A 21683-nucleotide genomic window follows, 5' to 3' on the forward strand; every position below is an offset into this window, starting at 1 on the left:
AATCTGTATATTACTACAAGGCTGTTGCCTACTGCTAAGTTTCTGGTATCCTTCTCCTTCAGCAACTACATGATGTCTCCCTTGCTCTGACTATACTGTCTCTATTTCTTTTCCAGCCTGATTATATTCTGCCTTGCCACAAGCCAAAGCAGCTTTATTCATTAACCAATAAAAGAAACACATATACAGGAGGACATCCCACATCATCACCCCTTTTCTGTCTAATTAACAAGGAAAGTTTTAATTTTAACATAGTAAAAATAAAATATTTATCAAGAAAGAATTATATTTACAATATTTAGTCCATTTATATTTGGCAAATTAACAAAAATACTCTATTATCTAACTTATATTTGTGAGTCTAAAAAGTTTTATACTTAACTTATCCTTTATTATAACTTAGGAAAACCATAACTATAACTGTCTTCAAATTTTCAAAGACCCCAGAAGGATATAATTTTACCTAAGTAAGCAGGAAGTGCATTGTAAGTAACTTCCAAACTTGTAGAAATGACAGAGACATCTTGCTGCCTGGACAATCACCCAGATTTCTTCTGTAATGTTGAGGCATCCACTTTCAGCTTATAGATCCATAGTATCCAGCAGACTCTTCCATGAAGCAGGAAATTTGAAAGACTATTTAGTCTATATTGGTACATCACCAGTCACTTTCTTTTGTGTCCATCAGAATGTCTGGCATTTTCTTTGGTGAAACACTGAAGTACTGTCTCATCCTCTTTTAGCAAGATCAGCAATCCTTTTTCTCTGGGTCCTGCATGTACAGATCATATAGCTACCATCATGAAGTTCAGGCAAGAGCAGTTTCTTATCCAAAGAGCTAGCCTTGTCACACTGAAGGGCAAATTCCATAGCAAGTCTCTTCAAGGACCATCAACCTCTTTAAGTAGATTGTTGCTGCCACAAACAGACAAATATCATTATCAAGAAAAGTTAAATTTCTTCAAACATTTTAATTTCTATATTCTGTAGGTCTTTGAATTATTTAAGATTGTCTATCTAAATGAAATATATTTCTATATATCTAGAAAACTAACTAATAAGACTGAAGTTTGATTATTGGAGGTGACAATCCATTAACTTGTATTTCTTAATTATTTAATATATTTTTAAATTAGCTGCACAAATACATTATTTTAAACAAAAGCAGAAATACATGTACAAAGCATAACAAAATCAACCTTAAATTTGTATCAATAGACCAAGATCCATACCAAAGCAAAGTGTTCATCTTTATATTATATCCCCCTTTAAATGAAAACAAACATTTATAAACAATCATTTGGGAAATATGGGCATAGTTTTCTCCAAACTGTTTCCTACTATTCATTTGGAAATGTATTTTTAGGGTTCACAGAGACCTTTCAGGGAATCTTGTCCCATCAAAACCCATTAGCCTGAAAGGAATCCACAGGTTCTCATATTGTGTAGAAACAAAAGCAGAACCTCTTTCCAAAGACACATAATCTTAGAACCAAATTTTCAATTCAATATACCTTATGTTGGTTTATTTTAGAAGCCCCCAGAATCAAATGTTTCTCTTCAGTCAAAAATTCCAAGGAAAACACAATAATATATATCATCTAGATTGTCTGTGTATATTCCATCATTATGTAGATTATTTTATTTTTCTTTACTTCTTTAATCTACAACTGTCTATACTCTTTTATATTACTTTTACTGTCTCTTTATAGACTTTGTTTTATTTTTGAAACTATTTCTTTTTATAATTCTCTACACTCTTTTCCTTCTCTTTTTTAAACCTATGAACATTTTTAAAATACACTATGATCCATTCAGAGTTTTATTTCTGTCTGCATCTATCTTTAGTGTGTATCTGTAGTCATTTTCTGAGCAGAAGCACTTTTATTTAATGTTAAGCAGGCATGGCTAGGACCAATTTCATGACCCTGCCTGTTTGCTCTGCCAAGTCCAACATGGTGGAATCATGTTCACAGGCTCTGTCAGCCATGCTTACTACCCCAGCTCTAGGGAAACAGTGGGTCTATGTTGCCATTAAGCAATTTGAAGCACTCTGCTTACAAACCCCATTTAAATGCTCCATAACAAGACCTTCCATCAAAAACAGAGCTACTTGTGCTGCCAATATGAACCAGGATGTTGGCTCTTAAAAGAACCCTGAAGATTTTGCTGCTAATGTTTGTCAGGAAGCCTTCTATTGCAAGAGCCTAGTTGTGCCTCTGCTCACTGCCAGCAGCAGAAAAAAATTGAAAAAAAATGACTACCCAAAAGCTGTGCTTGGCTCCCATTTTGTCTAGAAGCCCTATTTTTCTTTAAGTTTTTTTAGGACTTATATGGATCCATGTCCCAGAGAGTGGGTGCCATTTTGTAAACAGGAACTGTATATTTGTTTTCTGGGTGCATACACCCTAATAACCACACTAAAACTATATTAATTACAGTAATTACATCACAGTAGTCCCATTAACTCAGGATTTTTTTTCTGTTTTTTTTTCTTTTCTTTTTTTTCTTTTTGAGACAGGGTTTCTCTGTAGTTTTAGAGCATGTCCTGGAACTCACTCTTGTAGACCAGGCTGGCCTCAAGCACACAGAGATATGCCTGCCTCTGATTTCTGAGTGCTGAGATTAAAGAAATGTACCACCACTGCCCGGTTACCTCAAGATTCTTATTAGCTAACTTTTACATCTTAAATTAACCCATTTGTATTAATCTGTGTATCATCATGAGGCTGTAACCTGCCAGTAAGTTTGTGGCATCCTCTCCTTCTGCCTCTCTCTCTCTCTCTCTCTCTCTCTCTCTCTCTCTCTCTCTCTCTCTCTCTCATATGCTTGTGTGTGTGTGTAGCTCTTCAACCCTGGCTATATTCTGCCCTGCCATGGGCCAAAGTAGCTTTATTCATTGCCCAATAAAACCAACATATATACAGAAGGATATCCCACATCACTACTATGTGGGTATTAGGATAAATATTTTTAACACAGTTAAGAAATTTACTGGCTTGTCAAAATGCACTTAGGGTGCTATTCTCTTAGAACTATTTCCTCACTAGAGTAGGAAGCTAGGGTTCCACTAGCACGCATGTGTTCCCTTTGTTGAGCAACCCTTACACTCAATAAGTGGTTTTACCAACAAGATATGAACCAAAACTGCACCACTGTCAATCTCCAAATGCATTTAAGCATATATAAATATAATTGTTAGTTTAATTGTTAGTTTTTTAAGTATAATCCTCTAGAGTTAATTAAAGTTAATATGGACATAAGCAATGTCAGTTTATGATTAGAAAATCATATGAAGCTCTATTATGAAGGGAAACAGATGAGCTTCTTTGGCAGTTGCAGTAAAGGGAATGTAAATTATTTTAATAGTGTTAGCTATACAATATTAATACACTGGAGACCATCTAGTAATCATGAAATGATATCAGTTTGATAATTGTAAAATAATGATGATTTATTTCTGAACTTGCCTCAACATTTCAAGATGTAACTTTGTTGACAATCCTGTAGCACAGCATCTTTACAGCTTCGTCAAATCATTATTCAGCCTTTTGATTTATTCCATGTAGGCCATGATATCTCATTGGACATATATCTTTTACCCTTCCATAATTCATAGATCATGTTGCTATTTGACTCCTTAATGGAATGGAGATAGATCATCTTGACTGGGAACCTAATCTTGCTAGCTGTGCTTCATCTATTTTAAATACTTTGAACTCAGTAATGAGTGTACAGCTATACTTAGTCCATAAAAATATTTGAGAATATTTGATAAGAAAGTTCTTGATAGAGCTTTGAAAAGGTAACATTATGTCCCCAATTCTCCTGTTTATTCTAATTCAAATTGTGCTTCCTTATTTAAGGGAAAATCTAGTTATGAAGGCCTTAAATCAAATGTCTACTGAACTCAGGTATGAAGATATTTGTAACCCTCAAGTTATTGTCATACAGTAGACATGAAGCATTAGAGTCAACTTGTCAATGTTTTTACCATGTTTAATATATAGGCTTTCCTTTTATAAATGAGTCTTCTTATGTCCATATAAAATGAAACATAAATTCTTCAAACACATGTGTTTAATTTGAGAAAAGAGACAACAAACAAAATCAGCTTCTCTTTATATTTTCTACAGTCTTACAGGTCAACATTGTACATACACAACACAAACACACACACACACACACACACATACATACACACAGGTATATAATCTTGGAAGTGCAATTTTGACAAACAGGAAATATATGTATGAATGATGAAGTTTAGATATCTATACCACAGTCTCTGAAATGCCATTTAGTTTCAGCCATTGCTGTACCTCTAGATTCTGTGCTATCAACAATTTAGAATTGTGCAATACTGTATATTCAATTGTTGCTTAGATATGGCAAGAGATAATTTGTTAGATAATGGTATCATATCATCCTTAGGAAAATCACAATCAGCAATCGATATATACACATGAAAACCTGACAGCCACGTTGAGTAATATGATTCATGGTGGAACAGATACTTTAAAGACAACAATGAGATTTGCTCTCCTGCTCCTGCTGAAGCACCCACATGTCACAGGTGAGATTGTATGTGGTAAATCAAAGCATTCTGGGAAGCTGCTGGCAAGATGCTGCCAGCATCCTGTGTGGTGTTATTCAAAAATCTCAGTGTTTAACTTGCAGTTCCACTGGCTGCAAAGGGGCGCACAACTGAGAAAAATGAAGAAACCACAGCTGAAGAAATGTCCATCAAAAATTGTCCTTTGTTTGTGCTTCCTGGCAGGCAGTCTGTTCTAGGCTCCTAAAGCATATATGGAGCTGTGGCTGAATATTGACTTCTTCCCCAAATTCAGGCTTTTAGAAAAGATGAATTCTTGTAGTTACTTTCTTCATTCTGAAAAATTTAGTTATGTGGTAAGGAAAATAGTTTTGTGATTAACTTATCACAAAAGTTAATAAGTAATTCTAGTATTTTATGCTTTTTCCTGTGAAATCTTACAATCTTTGAAGAAATCAAGACTGTTTGGACAATTAGAAGTATATTTTGAATTGTGTTGAAATTATGATTTCAGATCAGTATTTGGAAGTTTTACCAGAATCCATAAAAGTTCTGCTGAACAATATTTTCTTTCATTGATAACATATGTTTTCCTGTCTGGTCGGCCTGGTACATGCCTTTAAGTAATTGGAACTGACAAAAAGGAAAAGTGCAAACTAAAATTAAAAGACATGCATTAATAAAAATATATATCAAAAATAAAACCTAACTCTAATATTTGTTATAGGGAATATTTATGATCTGCAATTCTTTCCACAATGAGTATCCATATTACTGAGTATGATAATCTAAGATCTATTATCGAGAAGCGAAAGGATGCATGTGGACATGTGTACTGACATGTGTGTGATGTGTTTGTGTTCATTATTAACAGATATGCATTTATAAATAGGATGTAGGCTTAATTGAGGGTTTCTTTTTCTATACCAAAAATTCAATATTATTTATACTTGAGTATATAAAAAACAGTTGTTGTTAAAATACAAATGTATTTCTTAGTAATGTTTGGTGTTGAACCTGCCCACTGATGATTAATAAGGTAACTGGAGTAAAATTGTACAAACAAAGACCCACACATACCCTGCTACTTTTCTCCTATTTCAACATTTGTCATTGCTCCTAACCAGCTAAAGTCCAGGAAGAGATTGACCGTGTGATTGGCAGACATCGCAGCCCCTGCTTGCTGGACAGGAAGCAAATGCCCTACACAGATGCCATGATTCATGAGGTTCAGAGATTCATTGATATCGCCCCCAACAGCCTACCCCATGAAGTGACCTGCGATGTCAAATTCAGGAACTTCTTCATCCCCAAGGTAAACTAGTTTCTTTTTTACTCTTCTTCTGTGCTAGTGATGCTCCCAGGTCACAGTGTGGTTCCGGTGTCTGAGTCACACTGTTTTTTGGGTTCCTTATGCTGCTTCATAACCAGGAAGGCAGTTCAGGGAACAGTAGTGATAATTCCACTTTTACTCTGCCTTTCACGTTTTGCTTGGACGAAGATTGGGGTTTTAAATTTTCACATGTATTTTTCAATTTTCTTTCAAATTCACCCTAGAACATTTTGTGGTTTTTCTCATGAAGAAAAAATTAATGAAAATGTTGAAGGAGGTTGTATCCTGTATTATTCAAGCAAAAGAAAAAATATATTATACTTTTACCTGTGCTTTGTTTTTTCTCTATAATGATTTGTTTTCACTGGTGAGTTTGGAAATATTTTCTTTGAGTTCCAATGAATAATGAACATTCTTGATATTGTATATTTAGATAAGGATGTAAAAATTAATTTAATCCTTATAATGATCTTTCTTTACAAAACTCATATATTTTCCTAGTTGAACAAATGCTTTATCTGAAAATGTATGTAGAATGTAAATTATACTTAACTTTTCCACATAATATTTTATGTATACTTTTATTTTTAATCCTTTTTTATTCACTATTGCTTATGTTATTATTGAAGTCATTGATAAATTTCAGATAGCATGAAATAAAACTGGGTTTCAATTTCTAACCTCACTGAAATACAATGTTTTTAAATTTTTATCAGTACACTTAGAATGCTTGAGCAATTAGAGACTAGAAAGGAGTAAGGGAACTCAAAATGTAAATTATGCTTTCAATTCATGATTCATTTAGAGCATAGATGAAGTTGACATAAATATGTGATAAAGTTGAGTGAGTGAATAGGTACGACTGATCTAAAGGAACACACATTTCATTTCTGATCAATGTAAATGCAATATCCAACAGTCAAATCACTGTCTTTGGATAATTAAAGAAGTATTTTTATCTAATTAAGTTGTGGCAAAAGGATATTCCTGAGATATGAATTGTGGTTTTTAGTACTGAGGTCTAGCATAATATAACACTCAATTTATGACTCTTTATATGACTAAATAGTAAATAGACTAAAAAGTGGAACAGCAATGACTTATTACCAAAACAAGTGGTGGTAAAGACTTCAAGATAAAACCAGACACACTAAACCTGATACAAGAGAAAATACGTATTAGCCTTTAACATACTGGCACAAGAGACAATTTTCTAAACAGGACACTGATAGCTCAGGCACTAAGATTGAAAATTAATAAATGGGACCTCATGAAACTGAAAAAATTCTCTAAGGCAAAGGACACCCTCAATAGGAGAAAACAGAAGTTTACAGAATGGAAAAAGATTTTCACCTATTCCACATCTAACAAATAGCCAAAATCAAAGATATATAAAGAATTCAAAAGCTATAAAGAAGAAATAAAAAAGTCCACTAAAATATAGGACACATGAGTAAACATAAAATTCTCAGTAGAGGAATCACAAGTGACTGAGCAAACCTTAAATTTTCAAGATCCCTGGCCATCATGGAAATGTAAACCAAAATAATTTTGAGATCACATCTTATACCTGTTAGAATGTCAGATCAATAACACAAGAGACAGCTCATGTTGGCAAGAATGTGGAGCAATAGTGATGCTTCTACATTGATAGTGGGGGCACAAACTTTTAAATACACTACAGAAATTAATATGCATGCTTCTGTGAATATTGTTAATCAGTCTACCTCAAGAACCAAATTTTCCACTGATAGTCAAATATTCAAAGATGATCGATCCTACCAAAACTACACTTGCACAACTATGTTCATAGAAGTTTTATTTATAAGATCCATTAACAGGAAAAAATATAAGTTGCCCCTACTTTAAGAATCCATACAAAAAGTGTGGTCTGTTGACCTAGTAGAGTATTATCAGTTGCTATAAATATTATATCATAAAATTTGCAAACAAAAGGATGCAACTAAAAAAACTCATCCCAAGTAACCCAGGCTCAGAGAAGACAAACATGGTATTTGCTCAATTATAAATTGATAGTAGCTATTAATTAATGGATAACTGTTAATCCACAGACCCAGAGAGGCAAATAACAAGAAGTGCTCAAGGGCAATACATGAATCAACTGGGAAGAGAAGTAGAATAGATTTGGTGGGTTCTGAAGGCCAATGGGAATGGGAAAAGGAGGGATAATATGTGTGGGATGATGGAAGAAGAGTTCATGGGGCAAGATGGCTAAAATTTGGTAGCATTTGTGGATCGTGGTGGAAACCTAGTTAAGGGGGAAATCCTTGGAATCTAAAAGTGTGTTCTTAGGACTCTTATTAACAGGGGCTAAGGAGCCTAAACCATCCATCTTCTGTTAGCAGGCAAAGCTTCCAGTGAGGGGCTGGAATACTAACTCAGCCACAAAAACTTTAACCAACAATTTGTCCTACCTACAAGATATTATGGGGTAGTGATAACTCTGAACTTGTGGGAGTGGCCAACCAATGACTTGTCTAATTGAGGCCCATGCCAGGAGAGGAGACCCAAGTCAAATGCTGCCTGGATGGGTGCACAGGAAACAATTAAATGACCCAGAGACATGGGGTAGAATGAAAAAGAACTGGCAAAAAACAAAAATAATAAATAATAGATGCTCTTTGAAGATAATCTGCTATATAGATCAGTTATCATCAGAGAGACTTCCTCTGGCAGTTGATGTGAACACATGCAGACTGACAGTGAAACCTTAGGCAGAGTTTTGGTTCTTATGGAAGAGGAGGGAGGATGGTAGGAGTCTGAGGAATCACGGGTACCAGGAGCACACAGCACACAGAATTAGCTCAGGATGTCTGACAGGTGCTCACAGAGACCGAAGCAGCCATCATGGAGCCTGTATGGATCTGCACTATGTCCTCTGAAAGTAGCTTTGGTTGTTTATCTTGGGTTTCTAGTGAAACTCCAAACACTGGCGGTGCAGGCTTCTTTGGCACTTTTTCTTGCTCTTGGTACACTTTTCCTCCTATTATGTTTTATCTTCCTGCCTTGACATGGATATTTTGCATAGCTGTATTGCATCTTGTTATCCCTTGCTCAGGTGATATCTCTGTGAGGCCTGCCTTTTCTGAAGGGAAACAGAGTGGCAGTGGTTCTGAAAGACAGGGTTGATTGTGGGAATAGGGGGATTGGAAGGAGATGAGGATACAGAATATGAAAGAAGAATGAATAAAAAAATTACATTGCTTCCTTTCATGTTCCATTAGTTCTGGTCCCTCATAAACAGCATCCCTCCTGCTTGTATATGCATGTTTATATACATAGACAGTATATGTGAGAAGAGGCTGTTCCATCGTTGACCTGTAGGAATGCATCAATATCTGAATTCTGTCCATGAGAGAAACCAATTGATGTTTGTGTGTCTAGACTTTGTTTGTGTCCCATCATGAATGAGTTCCTATACTATTTACATACAGTCCAGCTCTCCACATGATATCATGACCAATGTGACGTATATAAAGCAACTGATAAACTGGAGCAGCAGGTGTTGAAACACCCATGTCCAAGTGTGCAGGGATAGGGAACAGACTCAAAGGATTAGTACCAAACCTAAGTGCTGACTTCATATTCAGTAGAGGCACATTAGCCATAGCACTGTGGCTTCTCTCAGACTCCTCCCTGTTCCCTGCATGTTCTGTCTGTTGAGATGCCCCTGATCTTCTTTGTACCTACTTTATGGAGCCATGATATCTTTGTAACTTGGTGGCTTTGTGTGAATTTTTTGTAGGGAACAACCATATTAACATCACTATCATCAGTTTTGCATGACAGCAACGAATTCCCCAATCCAGAGACGTTTGATCCTGGTCATTTTCTGGATGCAAAAGGAAACTTTAAGAAAAGTGACTACTTTATGCCTTTCTCAGCAGGTAATATAACCTCATTTTCACGACTTTGGTGAAAAGAGGAACTGTGGGAAATTTTACAGTGACACCTAAGGGACTCATAGAATTGTATTTTGTGCATGATTAGAACCTATGCACTGTCGTTGACACCTCTTCCCTGCTAGGATCAAATTTGGAGGTTACACTTACACACTTCAATAAAGTAAAGAATGCTAGTAGTTATACAATTTGCAGTCTTCCTTTATGTGTTCATCTCATGGATACAAAAGACATCATCATAGAGAATAAATGTAACCTAGCCTTTGAACAATCACCATTAAATAAAGACTGCCATAATGTTACTTTTTTTGTTGTTTCACACTTCTCCAGGCTCAGCTATGTAGAAACACATTAAAAAAATACAGAAAAGCTCCGATGGGATGAAACCCACTCAGGGAAGCAGATGAAAAAGAGGTTGATATGCTTGGACTTGGGGTTGAGAGAATCACCCATCCCTGACCAAGACAGTTGCTAAGGAGAAATATGTAAAAGTTTACTCTCTAATACTTCATATATAAAACACAAATATGAGTCAATATTGTAATTTATGACTTTCTATCTGACACAAAGGACATAAATGAAACACAAAACCAAAAATTAATATCATTTTACAATCTCATTCTTATTGAGTTTTAATATGCATACAATGACACACCTATATTTCAACCAATCGTCAAGTGCCTTTAATTCTTGCACTGCACTATTCTCTCTTATTACAACTTCATATAGGTTCCTTTTTTATACATTACTTCCATTCGTCTTCCTTTTTCCACCCCTCTTCTCATTCTTTTTTAATTCATTAGATTTAAAAAAAATAAAAACTAAAAAATTACCAATCCAAGTACCCACTCTCTCCCCTCCTCCCATTCCCCCCACAATAACCTCACCCCCAACCCATCTTCAGAAAGGGCAAGGCACATTGCCTTGTGGAAAGTCCAAGGCCCTCCTTAGCCTGAACAATGTATACATCCAAAAAGAATAGGACACCAAAAAGCAAGGGCATGCAGTAGGGATAAATCTTTTTTGTTGTTGTTGTTGTTTTGTTTTTGTTTTTTTTTTTCAGGTATTGCAGATAAGTTTTATTGAACTTATTTCATCCCTGACATAAAATAAGTTTCTTACAGGAAAACAAGTTAATCGCTGTTTTAAACCCCCTCTCTTCCTTGAGTTATTTGCTTGTAATTTTTGTGGTCTTAGTGCCACTGCCAGTGACCCCGTCAGTCCTCCCCAGCCATACAACACTTTCTTAAAGCGCCAAGTGCACTATGTCCTGCTGGTGTGCTTCAAGTTTAGTGACATGCTGTGAAGCAGGAATAAACTACAGGTGGCCAAATTCATGATTGAAAACTGGATCAACTCTTGAGTAGCCTCTAGCTGCCCATATCTCTTTATTAGAGGGGAAGACTATTTGAGCATATTCCCAGTCCTGGCTCGAATTTTGGGTAATGTTAGCCATTTTGGCAAAGGTGATAAAGGGCTGGGTAAATGAATCAGCAATTAAAAGAACTTGCTTCCTTTGCCATAATCCTGAGTCAATTGCCCAGCACTAATCCTGGGAAGCTCAGAACCACCTGGCTTCCCTGCTCCAGGAGACCTGGAGCCATCCTCTGAACTTCCTAAACAAGTAACTTTGACATATTCATTCACCCACACATTCAAACATGTTTAATTGTTTAAAAGAAAATAGTGAATAATGTGTGTGTGTGTGTGTGTGTGTGTGTGTGTGTGTGTGTGTGTGTGTGGTTTCCTAGGTCTAGGTGTAAGAAATTCCAGGTCACCGTGATGTCATGGAGTCCTGTAGTTGTGGAAGGAGACTCTATTGGAATCTTTGGGTCCCTGCTACTTCATTAAGAAGGGTGCTGGTCACAAATATTGCATTTTCACACTTACAGAGCATGTTCTGTCTGATATGGAGCTTGACATGGATGATACTTCATGGATCAAGTGATTTTGACAACAAACTCATAATATGATCACTTCAACCTCTTTCTTTTTGTGCAGATATCATGCTGACTTTTATTGCTATAGCTCTACAGTATAATTTTTTAATTAGAGATAGTGATTCCTGTAGTCATTCTTTTATCATTCAGTATACTTTTAGTTATCCTGGCTCTTTTGTGATTCTATGTAAAGCTGAAAATTCTCCTCTCAGTTTTCATAAACACTTCCGTTGGAATTTTTATGAGGATGCCATTGAATCTATAGATTGTTTTAATATGGGTTCGATTTTACTATATTAATCATGCTGACCCTTAGGCAAATGAGAACATTCCATCTTTTGATATCTTCGTCTATTTCTTCAATGTCTTGAAGTTTTTAGGTTACAAAACTTTCACTTATTTTGTTAGAAATATCCTAAAATTGTTTGTTTGTTTGCTCACTTGTATGTTTTTTTGATTTTGTTAGTTTGGGGTATTTTATGTGTGTTGTTCTTGTTCTCATGGTTTTAGAATATTGCGAAAAGCATTTTTTCATTAATTTCTCTCTAAGTACAATTCTCAGTTGTACATCAAAAACAAGCTGATTTTTCTGTGTTAACTTTTTATCCTGCCACTTTGCTGAAAGAGCTAAAAATCACCAAAATATTCATCAATATAATGAAAGAGAAAAGTGCACACAAGCCTAGCAAATATGTCACTATCCTTCTATGTGCCCAGATCCACTGTTTCCTGACAAGTTATATACTATCTCCACTGGAATTCCCTTGCAGAGACCCATAGGACTTGCTTATATATACTGATCTGAGTCTGGAATACACAGCTCCTGACACGCCATCTTTATTTATTTGCTTAAACAATTGTCCTCTAACCAACCCCTACAGCTAACCAACCATCCAATAACTCAGCACTTACATTAGTCTCTTATGCTAGTTCCTAACATACTGCATCCCACACTCACTCACATACAAGGCATAGTTACCTTTTTTGACTTTTTTCCCCTACAGGAAAACGAGTGTGTTTAGGAGAAGGTCTGGCCCGCATGGAGCTGTTTCTGTTCCTGACCACCATTTTACAGAACTTCAAGCTGAAATCTCTGGTTCCCCCAAATGAAATCAATGATGTCCCAGTGTACAATGGATTTGCTGTATTACCTCCCTTTTTCCAGCTCTGCTTCATTCCTGTCTAATGAAGATCAGATGCCTGGTTCCTGCTCTGTTCTTTACTGAAATCACCCTCAAACCTTGTATTTAACACTTTCCTGGAAGGCATACAGTGTCCTTCCACACTCTCACAACTTCTGTTCCCTATTTCCCATGAACATCATCCGGTCTCCATTTTATAGTCTCTGAAGTAATTGTCAAAGATAATTGCCATTTTCTATTCTCCGTAGCACTGTTACTATCTCTTGTACTCACTTGTAGCTAAACCTATAATTAACATGGCTCCCCAATAAAATAAATAGTGTCCAACTATATAATAATTCACAGTCATGTTTGTTTCTCCTGTTTGTCCTTGACAATAACATAATCATTTATTTCTGATTTTAACAGATTTTCCATCAGTTTTCATAAGAGATGAAATAAATAGGAGTTCCCAAAGGTCCTTCTGGACTGTATAACAAGAGATTTTCAGAATGTAAAGTGGGAATACTGTTGAGATGGCTCAGACAGCAATGTTCTTGTCATACAGGGCTCAAGTATATACGTTTATATTCAAAACAAAACCTAAAGGTCAGACCTGGTGCTGATTACTATTTATACCACAGTGGGAGACTGAGTCAAAAGCATCCCTGGATAGAGCCAACCCATCCAGTATAATTGCCAAGCCTTGAGTCACACTGGGATACCCTGTAACAACACCAAAGACTGAACTCAGACCTCCACATGATAATGCAGGTGCATACACTTACACACACAACACACAAAGAGGCAAATACTCACTATTGTACAAGCAGTCTGTTATCATGTAAACACACAGGCCTATACTCTTCACCGGAACACACATATGCAAAAGAAATTATAGAAGAGGTTGGGGTGAGAAAGCTCTTTAGCTGGGGATCCCCTACAGTTACTAGAAGCACAATCAAGTATTTTGGACAATACTTGATAATTCTTACTATATATAACTGATGTTGAATTAGAGCCCTTTTTATTAGCCAAAAACTACAGTGGAGCTTGATCTGTTTGGCCAATATATTTTGGGATGATTTGCCATGGGCATGGTTTTCTATGCAGATGTGATGGGATATAATGTGGGAGAAAGGTTGTGCATGCTCTCTTGGGTGTACAGAGTGGGAGCATGCCTTGTGGTTTGTCCTCATTACCTTCGGAAGAATGACAACACAGTGAAAGCTGGATCAGCCCACTTCATCTACATTGTTCTCATAAGTGGATATTAGATACAATCAACATCCTGGAGAAGCTAGCTAACAAGGAGGACTCTAAAAGAGACACATGGCTGTCTTAGGAAGAAGTAGATGAGCTTTTCTGGGTAAACTCAGGGAGGAATGGAAGCTGGGAACATGAGGAAATGAGATGTGTGATTTGGAGGAGGGACAGAGAGGAAGAACAATGAAGGAGATAGCTGCACACCATGCAGAGTGAGGTTGGATATTTATTAAGTGGGTTATGGAAAGGAAGGGGAGAAGGGAAAAGAGCAGAGAGAGGACAGAGAGAGAGAGAGAGAGAGAGAGAGAGAGAGAGAGAGAGAGAGAAGGAGGAAGAGGAGAAGTGGGGGAGAGACAGAAACAGCCTTCTTAAGAGCGAGACCAAAAAGAAGGGAATAAGGCTGGAAGCTAAAGATCAGCTTAGTGGGCTGAGAGGGAGTGGGCGTGGTTTGTCTCTTAAAAGGACAGAGCAACCATTACACCTCCCACATCAAATAATAATGTTTATTATTCTTGCATGTGAAATAATGTACTTTATTTAATTCTATATGTAATACACTGTTATCTGTCACATATAGTCAACATCTGTTATTCATTATCTCATACATTCTTCCTTTGTATTTCACTATGAGAAAAAATTTAGAACTTTAAAAAATATTTTTGATACTTGGCGTTTTTATAACAAAATATCCAAAACAGTACAAACTGTAAACAAACAAACAAAAATAAGGTACTCAGATCTCTCACAATCCTCAAATGTTTTGGTCCAAGCTGGTGACTTGTTTTGTTCCAGCAACAGAATGTTTAACTATGGATGTAGGCAACTTTCAATTGATATGTTCATTTCCTTGTATCATGTTAATGCAGTCTTTTGTCTTAATCCTACCCTTTTGGTTCAGGAGTATTTTATGCAGTTGGAAATTAAACGTGGGTGACTCTTCAGTACTCTGATGGAGGAAGATCATTGGTTAAGTAATAAAGAAACTGCTTGGCCTCATAGGTTAAAGCATAGGTGGGAGGAGTAAACAGAACAGAATGCTGAGAGGAAGAGGAAATGAGCTCAGAGGCCATGCTCCCCTCTCCCGGGCAGACACCATGAAGCAAGCTGCCAGGTCAGACATGCTGAATCTTTCCCAGTAAGACTGATGCTACGCAGATTATAAGAGATGGGTTGATCGGGATATGAGAATTAGCCTGTAAGGGCTAGAGTTAATGGGCCAAGCAGTGTTTAAATGAATACAATTTGTGTGTTGTTATTTCTGGTGTAAAGCTAGCCGTGCAGGAGCCGGGCTGTGGGAAGAGGCCCGCAGCTCCTACAACAGTACTCACTGAAATTCACTCCTGATGCTTAAAAGAAAGAAAGAAAGAGAGAGAGAGAGAGAGAGAGAGAGAGAGAGAGAGAGAGAGAGAGAGAGAGAGAGAAAGAAAGAAAGAAAGAAAGAAAGAAAGAAAGAAAGAAAGAAAGAAAGAAAGAAAAGAAAAGAAAAGAAAAGAAATTAAGGCAGCAGTATCATGGACCTAAGTACTTAGGAACAGCTTGGGCTTCTAACAATCAAGAATAAACAAAGGAATAGGCATAATTATGAATCTTAGTAATACCCTGTCACTCTATTATTATATCCCTGTCAACTCATTCTGATAAATTAGTGAACAAATATATTGTTCTTGGGAATCTGGTATTATTAGTGGAGATTCGTCAATTATTCGGTTTTATGATTTGAAATTTTTCTGATACTCTTTTAGTCCTGACTTTGATTTGTTTTGATTTGTGCCCCTGCTTCCATATCTAAGCGTAATAAAAAGCAATATACAGCAAGCTGACAACCAACATCAAATTTAATGGAGAAAATTTCAAAGCAATTCCTCTAAAATCAGGAACAAGACAAGCCTATTAATTCTCTCCATATCTATTCAACATAGTTCTTCAAGCTCTGGCTATAGCAATAAGACAACAAAAGGAGACCAAGGGGCTTTGAATTGAAAAGGAAGAAGTCAAAACTTCATTATTTGTAGATGATATAATAGTGTGTGTGTGTGTGTGTGTGTGTGTGTGTGTGTGTGTGTGTCCTCAAAAACTCTACCAGGAAATTCCTACAGTTGATAAATACATTCAGTAATGTGGGAGGATACAAGAGCAACTCAAAAAAAATCAGTAGCCCTCCTATATACAAATGATCAAGGGGCTGAGAGGGAAATCAGAGAAACATCACTTTTCATAATAGCCACAAATAACATAAAATATCGTGAGGTAACAAAAACCAAAATAGTTAAAGACCTATTTCACAAAAACTTTAAGTCTTTGGAAAAAGAAATTGAAGAAGATATCAAAAATGGAAGGATTCTGCTTGTTCTTGAATAGGTAAGATCTTCGTAATAAAAAAGACAATCATACCAAAATCTATCTCTACTTTCAATGCAATACCCCATCAAAATCCCACGACAATTCTTTACAGACCTTGAAAGAACAATACTCAACTTCATAATGAAAAACAAAAATCCCAGGATAGCCAAAACAATCCTACACAATAAAGGAACTTCTGGAGGCATCACAATTCCTGACATCAAGCTCAATTACTAAGCTTGGTATTGGCCTAAAAACAGAGAGGTTGACCAATGGAACCAAATTGAAGACACAGATATTAATCTAAACACCTATGAACACCTGATTTTTGACAAAGAAGCTAAAATTTTACAATGGAAAAAAAGCATTTTCAATAAATGGTGCTTTCAAAACTGGATGTCAACCTGTAGAAAAATGAAAATATGTCCATATCTATCCCCGTGTACAAAACTCAAGCCCAGATGAATTAAAGACCTCAATATAAATCTGACTGCACTAAACCTGATAGAAGAGAAAGTGAGAAGTAGCCTTCAATGCATGGGCACAGTAGGCCATATTCTAAATATAAACCAGAGAGAGAGAGAGAGAGAGAGAGAGAGAGAGAGAGAGAGAGAGAGAGAGAGAGAAGTATAAAGCCCCAAGACAAAACATGGATGAAGAGAAACAGAATAAAATGAGAGCAAAAATAATGTTGAGTATTCATAACTTATAAGAAGTCTCGGTGTCATGATTTGGGAGCTAGTAGGTAGTCTAAAAGAAAGTTTGCTGCAGATGAGCATCTCCTGTTCTTACCTATCTCTTTTAATTAAGTTAGGTATGAGGTCTAATTAGTTACAGCTTACACTGATAACAAGAGATTTCTTGTTAGGTCCATTGGTTTGGAATAACTTTTCCAAGCCTGTACCTTGAAGATATGTCTGTGAATGCCACCCTAATGTTGAGGAATATTTCTTAGATGCAAAAGAAAAATGGGTCCTCTTTTTGTATCCATTTTGTATCAACCAAAACAAACAAACAAAAAACAACAACAACAACAAAACACGTGTGGTTTCAAAACATCAGCACAAACAGCTCTGACTCTTTCAGGAGGCCTAGCACTTGAATGGAGTTTGTGGGCCCGAATGCTTGTGTGCCTACTAGGGGTTACGAGGAAAGTAGCTGAGACTATGCCCATGGCTCAGCGCTCCCAGCCTGAGCAGGCAGCAGATTGTGTCTAGTGGGCATGCACAATAAGCAGGAGAGCGTGGCAGATTCCTGTTGCCATACACAGAGATATTTCCAGACCACACAGTTTGCTGCACAGCAGGTTTAGCTTTTTCTCAGATAAAAAGTGTTTATACGCTGCACGGTACTATCCAGTGTTGAAGTGGTGAGGATGGCTCCCACTCAGAGGTCCTGGAGCCTGTGGTGAACTATCTCCACCATATTTTAAACCTGAGAGAGGTGAGACAGCACCCAGGGCTGGTGAGACCAAGATGCTTAGCATTTTAAAAAGTGCTTCTGGACAGTCTTTTCTATTTATACACAATAGAAAAGACTAAGACATAAAAGACCTCTAAATGAGAAACAGTGTGTTTAAAATATATACATAGGATTGAGAGAGAGAAGAAAAAGAGTATAGAGAGTTGGAAAAGAAGTAAATTATATAAAAAATGAAACAAAGTCATTAAAAAGGCAGAGTACAGACAGCCATTTTTGTTTGGTTCTCGTTAATTCAGCAACTTCAGATTGGGATCCAAGCTTCCTTGGTGACCAGTGTATGTTGTTTGATCCTATAACAACTTATGGGTATAGTCTGTTTCTCTGATCAAGTATAATGTGTCCATGGCTGGGCTGTTATATTAATTTGTTCTTATATGTTGTCCTAATAGTCAGGGTGGAGACCAATGCCAAGTGGACATGTGTTATCTTCAAGTGAGAGGTCTCAGGGTTGTCAAGAGGCAACAAAGGCCATAAAAGGAGTAGAGCCCTAGGACAGATTCTATTTACTCGGAGAAACAGGAATTAAAGGTTTTATGGTACCCAACCAACATGATGCCACACTGAGCCCTGGCTTAGGCAGGTTATAACAGTCAAGGTTGAAACTTTATTTTTGGTTGTGAACTAGCCTTTAAAAACTCAGCTCTCTCTCTCCAGTGCTAAATATAGCACCAGTAGCACAGACACTAAGAGTGATTATTAATAAATGAGACCCCCGAAAACTGAAAAGCTCCCATAAGGCAAAGGACATGGTCAAAAAGACAAAACGCTAGCCTACAGAATCAGAAAAAAATCCTCACAAACCCCACATCTGACAGAGGATTGATCTCCAAAATATAACAAGAATTCAAGAAACTAGACATCAAAATACCAAATAATCCAATTAAAAGATAGAGTACAGATCTAAACAGAGAATTCTCAACAAAAGAATCTCAAATGGCTGAAAGACATTTAAGAAATTGCTTAACATCCTAGGTCATCAGGGAAACACAAATCAAAATGACTCTGAGATGCCATCTTACACCTGTCAAAATGGCTAAAATCAAAAACACTGATAACAGGCTATGTTGGAGAGGATGTGATATAAAGGGACAATCCTCCACTGTTAGTGGGAGTGCAAGCTTGTACAGTCATTTTGGAAATCAATATAGTGGTTTCTAAGAAAATTGAAAATCAATCTACCTCAAGACCCAGCATTACCACTCTTGGGCACAGAATAGACTCAAAACATGCCCAATCATACCACAGAGACCCTTGCACAACTGTGTTCATAACAGCTTTATTCATAACAGACAGAACATGGAAACAACCTAGATGCCCCTCAACCAAGGAATGGATGAAGAAAATGTGGTGGCACAGCACAGCACAAGAGGAGAGTGGGCACCACCCACCTGCCTCTGGTTCCCTAGCCAGCCAGCAAGCAAGTCTTTGGCAGGTAGGCTGTTCTATTCACCCCTATCAATTGGACCCTGTAAGCTACAAGTTCCACTCCACCCCCAAACCACCCATCACCCGCAACCTCAGAGGAACTCTGATGTACAGATTATGACTGCACACACCAGACCAAGAGCTGAGTAATCAGCTCTGGAGCAGGGCAGCCCAGTCACTAGGCCCTAGGTCCTGGGGCACAAATGCAGGCTCCTCCCCCATCTAACTTATCTTCACTAGTCAGGTAGCAGACAAGCCAGAACCTGGAAACAACCTAAATTTCCTCCGCCGAAGAATGGATAAAGAAAATATGGTACATTTACACAGGGTACTACTTGACGGGGGGGGGGGGGACAATGACATCTTGAAATTTGCAGGCAAATGGATGGAACTAGAATAAAAACATTCTGAGTGAAGTAACCCAGACCCAGAAAGACAAACATCATATGTACTCACTCATAAGTGAATATTAGACATAAGGCAATGAATAATGAGCCTATAATCCGCAACCCCAGAGAAGCTAAGTAACAGAGAGGACCCTAAGAAAAACATAAATGAATTCCCTGGGAAGGAGAAATAGACAAGATCTCCTGAGGAAATTGAGATCAGGGGCATGGGGAAAGAAGGGACTGTGGAAGGGGAGGAGGGGAAAGGGGGAGGTGGAGAAGAACTTGAGGGAACAGGATGGTCAAAATAGGGAAAGGACAGAGATGGAGAGCAAAGAAAGAGATAACTTGATTGAGGGAGCCATTATGAGGATAGCAAGAAACCTAGCTCTAGGGAGATTCTGAGGAATCCACAAGGATGACCTCAGCTAAGACCTTAAACAAGTGTGGAGAGGGTGCCTGAACTGGCCTTGCCCTGTCGTCAGACTGATTACTACCTCAATTGTCGTCATAGAATCTTCATCCAGCAACTGATGAAAACAGATGTGGAGCACTGGGCTGAGCTCCCAAAGTCCAATTGAGGAGAGAGAGGAGCAGTAATATGAGCAAAGGGGTCAAGACCATGATGGGACACCCACTGAAACAGCTTGCCTGAGCTAATGGGAGCTCATTGACTCTGGTCTGACAGTGGGGAACCAGCATAGGACCGATCTAGGTCCTCTGAATGGGGGTGACAGTTGTATGGCTGGGGCAGACTGTCAGGCTACCGACAGTGACATCAGGACTTATCCCTATTGCTTGTACTAGCATTTTGGAACCCATTCTCTTTGGAGGGATACCTTGCTCAGCCTAGATATAGTGGGTAGGGCCGTGGTAGTCCTGTCTCAAAGCGATGTGCTAGACTTTATTGATTTCCCATGGGAAACCTTACCCTCTCTGAGGGGATGGAGGTTGTGTTGGGGTGGGAGGAAAGTGGGGGGAGTGGGAGGGAGGCAGGGAGTGGGAACTGGGATTGGTATGAAAAATGAGAAAAGATAGGTTTTGGGGGTTTTTTTAAAGCTAAGTCTGCCATGCAGCGTACTGTTTATGGCGGCGGGAATCAGCCATGCTCACTTGCCTCTGCACTCCTAGCAGATTTGATCCACCTGCTTGCTCAGGCAGGAAGTGCTGAACTGAGGTTGCTTTCTCAAACGCTTTTCTCCTAACAACCTGGATCCAGCAGGTGGCGCTGCAGGGCTGGGAATGAGGGCTGCAGCAGCACACAGCTCCTCCAGGGCTCCCAACTCTAGTCTCTTTCAGTCTAGTTTCTACCATTTGCACTGTCTCTTATTTCCTGGTGGTTTTCCTGTTGACCGAGTGAGCTATGGGAGGAGGGTATCTTATATTTGAGACCCCAGCCTTTGCTGTGTTGGTCCCTTCTGTGGTCAGTTAGCCTCTCCACCCTGTCCATGAGTGCAGAGATGCTGCTCTTCCCTTGCAGACAACCCCCTTCAGTCAGGAAGTGAGGGAGTCTGTTTGCTATGCTTGGGGCAGAATGCCTGGAGCAGCTGCTCACTCTGGCCCTTCTGAGATGCCTTCATGTAGGGCTGAGGTTAGGTGAGGTGAAGAGATTGATTGCCTTTGATAGAAAGCTAAAGGGGCCAGTGTGGTGGCACACACCTTTAATCCCAGCGCTTGGGAGGCAGAGGCAGGTGGAGTTCTGAGAGTTCTACATAGCGACTTCCAGGACAGTCAGGGCAACATGGAGAGACCGTGTCTCAAAAATCAATCAATCAACCAACCAATAAACCAACCAAGCAAGCAAACAAACAAAAAAAACGCCAAATCAAAACCAATCCAAAAAAATCAAACTAAAGGAACCATTAAAATACTCAATTATGGACTGGAAATCTAGCTCAGCTGTAGAGCTCTT

General features: G+C 38.0%; 1 protein-coding gene across 2 annotated transcripts in view; it reads left to right on the plus strand.

Moving 5' to 3' along the window:
* LOC142850440 (cytochrome P450 2C26-like) overlaps positions 1-13215 on the plus strand; it is a 32089-nt gene extending 18874 nt beyond the window's left edge. For both annotated transcript variants that reach the window (XM_075973993.1, XM_075973994.1), the window contains exons 6-9: positions 4435-4576; positions 5683-5870; positions 9655-9796; positions 12756-13215. In XM_075973993.1, the coding sequence (XP_075830108.1) occupies positions 4435-4576; positions 5683-5870; positions 9655-9796; positions 12756-12937 (654 nt within the window). In that variant the 3' untranslated portion in view covers positions 12938-13215. The remainder of the gene's footprint in view (positions 1-4434; positions 4577-5682; positions 5871-9654; positions 9797-12755) is intronic.
* Positions 13216-21683: the final 8468 nt, after the last annotated feature.

The sequence above is a fragment of the Microtus pennsylvanicus genome, chromosome 5 (assembly GCF_037038515.1).
Source record: "Microtus pennsylvanicus isolate mMicPen1 chromosome 5, mMicPen1.hap1, whole genome shotgun sequence".
NCBI lineage: Eukaryota > Metazoa > Chordata > Mammalia > Rodentia > Cricetidae > Microtus > Microtus pennsylvanicus.